Raw genomic sequence first — 7,037 nt, 5'->3', positions numbered from 1 at the left:
TAATTCACTTTTTGTAGGCTTACATGATCAGACTTGCTGCTTTCCTGCCATTCCCTGGACAGTCAGTTTGACCTCCAGAACTTCACTTGTTTGCTCTGGCCTTCATCTCGCTCTGTTATGTTATTGCAATCTGCCTCTGTTCCCCCCTGAAGATTTTCCCCACCTGTCTGCCCCTGTGGAATCAGCTATAACTTTGTGATGTATCCAACTTTCACCAGTCAGTGAAGTGCACTGCACAACAGAAGGGCTATAAGCTTGCTTGAAATGCCACTGCAGCAGGGAAACGAGATTAGACACTATAATTGAACTGGTTGGGGAGCAAAAGACGCATTTTTAAACCAAGATGAACAATGTTTCAGCAATTTCAATGTTTTTTTCTCTCAGGTTTAAATGAAGCAAGAAATTACAGATCAACTCTTTTCTTTCTCAGTTTTTCGTGTTACTCAATAATCATCCTTGTAAATGTTTGTGTTGTTCTGACTATAATCTTGAATAATGAGCTCCATGAACCAATGTATATTTTTCTCTGTGCTTTTTGTATGAATTTCCTTTATGGAACAGCAGGTTTCTATCCTAAATTTCTGTCAGATCTGCTCTCTCCTGTTCATGTAATCTCTTATTCAGGCTGCCTTCTGCAGGCTCAGGTTTTGTACTCCTTTGCCTGCAGTGATCTGTCCATCCTTGCCCTCATGGCGTATGACCGGTATCTGGCTATATGTCGACCACTGGAGTACCACTCTGTCATGTCGAAGCAGAGAGTCATCACTTTAGTTTGTCTTGCTTGGTTAACACCTTTCTTCATTATAGCTGTAAGCACCTTATTAGCATCAAGGCTGAAGTTATGCAGCCCGTATTTAAACAGACTGATCTGTTTGAACTGGAGCATCGTTATGCTTGCTTGTTTTCCAGCCGAAACGATTCCTAACAGCATCATTGGAAATATTACAATATTAATATATGGACTTCATGGTGTTGTGATTGGTTGGTCCTATCTGTTTCTCATCAAAACTTGTGTTGGTTCTATAGAAAACAGGAGAAAGTTCATGCAGACATGCGTGCCACATTTGATCTCTTTGTTCACGTTTTTAGTAACTATACTTTTTGATGTTATATATATTCGATTTGAGACTAAGAATTTACCACCAACACTTAAACACTTTGTTTCAATAGAATTTCTTATCTTGCCTCCTTTAATGAATCCCCTGATTTATGGCTTCAAGTTGACCCAAATAAGAAAAAAAATTATGAGTGTGGTGACCATGAAAATGAAATGACCCTCCTTTAGTCTCACATTATCTAAAGTTAAGTTTTAAGTTTAGAAAAGAAATTTTAAACACTGATTTTGTCATATATTTTTCTATTACTTTAACTCAAAAATACTTATCTATTTGTGCTTACCCATGAGGTCATGCCATGTTATTTTTTCTAATTTGTAACTGTAAATGTTAGTGACTTGCCTTGTAATGTATTTAGATGTAAAGCACAAAATTATAATTGTAAGAATAATTTGTCGTTTTAGTTCAGGAATGACTAATTTCAGAGGACTAAATACATTGTAGCTTTGTTCCATTTTTAGAATGGCTCTAAATTGATATGCAATACTTTTATTTACTATACTCACTGTATTATGTTTGTTTTATTCTAAAATTAAATGAGCCTTTCTCAACTGTTTGAATTAAATATAAATTTTGTTTGTTTTTTATTAGTATATTTTATTGTTTATTTTATATATTTATGGTTCAATACATTGATTTGTTAGCAATGGCATTTCCTGAATCCCATGGTCAGTGTTGTTTAATTCACAATTTCTTTATGGTTTATTTTATGATTGCTGTTTTGGCTGTTTGGGGGGTGGCGGGGGGTGTTTGGGTTCTTTGCCTCCTATTTTTATCCCTTTGGAAACCATTTTATATAAAAACTCACTGATTTATTGATTGATTGTACAAATGAAAAACAAGTCAACATGTCGGAAAATAACAGGAAATACTTCACAATCTACAACCCAGACTATTATATTTGCATGTGCAACTGGTGATGAAATAAAAATTTGTCAATTAAATCTAACGTGAGTGGTCTTTTTTTTTCTTCTACATTTTCATAATAAATATGAATCGATTTTAATCTGGTTAGCAGATTAATTTAACCTTTTCTATTCTTTGTTATTTCATGTGCATCTTCTTACTGTATCTGTGCCCTCTCTCCCACACACTATTTTCAGCCTTTACAACTGTTCAGTTATGAAGATGTAACTTGATTTTCCGAGCAGTCTTTAAATGCACCACATGTCGATGCCGGTTCGACCTGTGGATCTAATCACCGAGGGGAGACGTCATGTGCCGCTGAGCTGAGATACGGGGGTAAAACTCTCTCCATAGTCGGAGGCCTTAGTCCTCCAAGATGCTGTCACAGGTTCAAATCCCAGCCTGGTGGCTTTCCCCCCAACCCCCTCTCCCATAACCCACTTCCCTGTCTGACCACTATCAATGAAGACCACTAAAGCCAGAAAAATAATTTGAAATAAATAAATAAATAAACTAACTGGCCATATATTAAATATGACACTATGACAAATATCAGAAGGCAGTGATGACAATGATTAGGAACATACAAATAGATGGCAGACATAACATGACAACATGTTAAAGGATTTCATAATTACTGAAAAACCTGGGAAAGAGAGGGAGAGATTACTGGTGCAGGTCACAGGTAAATGTGGTTACCCCAATAGGTAGCAAGTATGAAATTTGCCCTAACACTAGATCATGCTGTGGCTTTGAATACCCATGTCACTTTGGTATTTTTATGTGTAACATGCATTTCCATTTGTATAAAATGTAAATGAGATAATTTTTTAATTGAAGTATTTGATAGTATGCATGCAGGGGTTTTAGGCCTTATGAATCATGAATGTGAATGTTTGTAATGTTAATCATTTTTATTTATTTTCTCACCTGACTGCTGTAGCCAGGCTTCTGCAATTTCGTAATTGCAGCCTCCCCGTGGTGTCCCACGTGTCAGTCTCTGTGGAACCAACTTTATCTTCATGAAGTATCAAGTCAAGTCATTCTGCTGCAGTGCCTGAAAGGAGGGTATTTGAAATCACAGCTACTGTAGGACTTTCTAAATTCAACAGAGAAGCCAGGAAGGACTCTGTAAGAGAGCAAAGATACATTTTCTTAACCAAAATGAACAATGTTTCAACAGTTTCAGTGTTTTTACTTTCAGGTTTAAATGAGACAAGACATTACAGGCCACTTTTTTTCTTTCTCAGTTTTCTGTGTTACTCCATAATTATCCTTGTGAATGTTTGTCTTGTTTTGACAATAATCTTGAATAATGAATTCCACGAACCAATGTATATTCTGCTCTGTGCTTTTTGCTTGAATACCATTTATGGAACAGCAGCTTTCTTTCCTAAATTTCTGTCAGATCTGCTCTCTCCTGTTCATGTCATCTCTTATTCAGGCTGCCTTCTGCAGGCTCAGGTTTTGTACTCCTTCGGCTGCAGCGATCTGTCCATCCTTGCCCTCATGGCGTATGACCGGTATCTGGCTATATGTCGACCACTGGAGTACCACTCTGTCTTGCCAAATCAGAGAGTCATCACTTTAGTTTGTCTTGCCTGGGTCACACCTTTCTGCATTGTATCTGTAAGCACTTTTCTTACATCTAGGTTGAAATTATGCAGCTCGTATTTAAACAGACTCATTTGTATGAACGGGAGTATTGTTTTACTTGCTTGTTTTCCAGCTGAAACTTTTGTGAACAACGTAGTTTCAAATCTCACAATAATAATTTACGGCCTCCACAGTGTTGTAATCGCGTGGTCCTACATGTTTCTCATCAAAACATGTGTCAGTTCTTTGGAAAACAGAAAAAAATTCATGCAAACATGCGTGCCTCATTTGATTTCCTTGATATCATTTTCAGTAACGATACTTTTTGATGTCATATATATTCGATTTGAGTCCAATCATTTACCACCAACTCTTAAATACTTTGTTTCAATAGAATTTCTCATCATTCCTCCTATAATGAATCCACTGATATATGGTTTTAAGTTGACCCAAATAAGAAACAAAATTATTGCATCTCTGAAAATGAATTGAGACTCTTGTCTTACTTTTTTTTGTTTTTGTAAAAATTAAATATATGATCATTTCAAGTGTTTTAACCATCGTTTCTCCTTTTATTTTCTTAACTCCTTTCATTCAATTCAACCAAATGTTTTCCTTTTTGGTTGTAATTAGCATTCACTCATATTCAGTAAATTAGAATACGATTGAAGAATACTTTTAAATAAGTAACTCAATTCATTCAGGGAAACACATCACTACTCTGTTGTTTTTTTTCTGTTTATGATGTTTTGTTTTTGTTTAAAGATAATGAAAGAACAACATTTATGATTATATTGTTACATCAGACAAAATCAGACTTTTATGCATTAAAACATTAATGCAGAAATGTTGGCTTTATTAGAAGTTTGTTAAGGATTGTTATTTTCCAATGGCACTTTTAATTTGTAAGACAAGCATCATCAAAATGCATTTTCGATTTGAATATGACTTATTGTAACATTTGAATATGACTTATTGTAACTTACCTTCTAATATATTGTATTTAAGGTAAGAAAAAAATACAATTGTAGTTTGAAACAATTTTTAATCATCATAACTGCACTGTAATTATTTTTTCTCCATTATTCTTGACCTTATTTTTCTAGTTGTTTCTGTTGTTTTGATTGTCATCTCCTGTTTTTGTCTCCTTAAGCTCTTTGTGTTGAAATGTCTGAAAAGTGCTCTATAAAACTGACTGAGCAATTAATTGCACAAATAACACAAGTTGCCATTGTGTTAAGAGACAGCAGGAATTACTACACCCTTTCCCTCAATCTGTGGAATAATGTGTTCAGGCTTGTTGGTAGAAAAACATTATTTGTGTCACAAGATTCACAACTCTCTAAAATAAGCTCTTATTTTATTAACTTTCAACTTAATATGTGTAATATGATATGCAGGTCAAAGATTTTCTTTTTTTTTTTATTTCTTACATGCAAGGTATCCTGTAAGATTTGCTAATAAATTGTTTTTATAAAGACTTGGGGTCTCATTTTTAAAGGATTGAGTAGGATTCATAAAACTGCACTTGTATCCAAAAGCCCAAAATGACATACACCTAAAGAAAAATCAAGATTTATAAAACCATGTGCATGCACACCTGCAAGGACCTAAACATTTGTTCAGACCTCTACATCTCGCATGAGCTGCTCAGTGCAAAGCAGCTCATAAGTATCCATGTGTGTTTGAACACACTGACATTCAATGTTATTTCATGATTAACAATGGTAACCACAGAGGAAAGTGGAAAAACAAAAAGGTAATTGAGGCAAAAAGCAATGCAAGTGATGTGGAGATTTCAAAAAATACATTTTCTGATTGCCACATTTACATTAAATGAAGTTTACACACTGCCACTGTCATTTTAGGAGTGGGAAACTACACGGTTGAACGCTCACAGATGTATTATTTAAGTGCACCTCCTTAAAACTCTGTGGGTTTGGAAATAGGGTTAGGAGCCAAAGTCTGAGAGGTTAGCATGTAGGTAATAGAGGAGGTGTGCATGAGTACATCAGGCTCGAATAGTCAGAATTCCACAAATTATTTTTTCACAGACTCAATGAGAAGCATGCCATTCTGTACAGCACCTGCCTGCAGTGTTTTCCCCACGCTGCTTTGTGCCAAAATAAAGGAATCATGTGATCAAGACCAAGACTGAGGCTTAACTATCCAAAACCAAGACCAGGAGCCCGAGACACCTTAACTGTCTCCTCTCACTCTGGAGGGGCAGCGGCTCTTCTCTGAGCCTCTCCCAGATGTCCAGGCTTTTTACCTTGTCCTAGCAGAAATAAACACAGAAACAATCAGAAAGGAGCACAACAAAACTAAAACACAAACACCTGTGGATTTAAGTTTATTGAGGGTTCACTGGTTGTCTCTGCCTCTGTGAGATACAGAACTGAAGACTTTGGCAAACAGACTTCCATTAACAAAAAGAGTATTTGGTAACACTTTATTTGAGGGGGTGTGAATAAGACTGACATAACACATGTCATAAACATGACATAACACATGTCATGAAGATTAAGAAGTTTTTATGAATCTGTATGACTGTTGTCATGACGTGTCATTCGGTAAATAATGACACTTTTAATGCAAAGTTGCTCTAAAAGTTGCATTGAAAGTCCATTAAAAGTGCTAACTTTGCATTAATTTGTCATTATTTACAAAATCATGCAAAGTTGGCACTTTTAATGGATTTTTAATGCAACATTTAAAGCACCTTATCATTAATAGAAAAGGCAATAGTAAACATTAGAAGATGGAAATAACTTTTCTATCTAAAAGAGACCCATAAACAGTCAGAAAGGAGAACAAAATAACTAAAACAAAAGCACCTGTGGATCATGATGTAAGATTCCTTTCATGTTTGGATTAGGCGGTACCATTATTTCAAGGGGGAATTGATTTAGGTTAAATCTAGGTGTGTGTTTCTGTAGAGTCAAGTGAGACTTGTTGAAGTCTCTAGTGTCCTCCCAGTCAATGAGCTGCATTGCAAGAAAGAAGGATTATTGGTTGGTTTGAAATCCCACTGCAGCTGTAGCTTTTGCTATATTCAACAGACAAACATTAGACACAGTTACAGAGCTGGTCAAAGGGCAGGGTTACACTTCTCAACCACGATGGACAATGTTTCAGCTATTTCAATGTTTTTTCTCTCAGGTTTAAATGAGACAAGGAATTACAGATCAATTATTTTCTTTCTCACTTTGGTGTGTTACTTAATAATCATCCTTGCAAATGTTTGTGTTGTTCTGATTATAATCTTAAATAATGAGCTCCATGAACCAATGTATATTTTTCTCTGTGCTATTTGTATGAATGCTCTTTATGGAACAGCAGGTTTCTATCCTAAATTTCTGTCAGATCTGCTCTCTCCTGTTCATGTCATCTCTTATTCAGGCTGCCTTCTGCAGGCTC

General features: G+C 35.6%; 2 protein-coding genes and 1 pseudogene across 2 annotated transcripts in view; all 3 read left to right on the top strand.

The window, feature by feature from the left end:
* Window positions 1-343: 343 nt before the first annotated feature.
* Window positions 344-1,274, top strand: LOC103153528 (olfactory receptor 11H6-like; annotated as a pseudogene).
* Window positions 1,275-3,100: 1,826 nt separating this feature from the next.
* LOC103153527 (olfactory receptor 11H6-like) lies at window positions 3,101-4,136 on the top strand. The gene has a single exon (XM_007574475.2). The coding sequence runs from the start codon at window positions 3,186-3,188 to the stop codon at window positions 4,107-4,109; it is 924 nt and encodes a 307-aa protein (XP_007574537.1). The 5' UTR covers window positions 3,101-3,185; the 3' UTR covers window positions 4,110-4,136.
* Window positions 4,137-6,739: 2,603 nt separating this feature from the next.
* LOC107833264 (olfactory receptor 10J4-like) overlaps window positions 6,740-7,037 on the top strand; it is a 4,038-nt gene continuing 3,740 nt past the window's right edge. The window contains exon 1 of the mRNA XM_016662002.1: window positions 6,740-7,037. This exon is cut by the window's right edge and continues 73 nt beyond it. Coding sequence (XP_016517488.1) covers window positions 6,740-7,037 — 298 coding nt within the window.

Source organism: Poecilia formosa, unplaced genomic scaffold, assembly GCF_000485575.1.
Source record: "Poecilia formosa unplaced genomic scaffold, Poecilia_formosa-5.1.2 Scaffold353, whole genome shotgun sequence".
In the NCBI taxonomy this organism is placed as follows: Eukaryota; Metazoa; Chordata; class Actinopteri; order Cyprinodontiformes; family Poeciliidae; genus Poecilia; species Poecilia formosa.
This window is presented reverse-complemented; position numbering and strand designations above follow the sequence as displayed.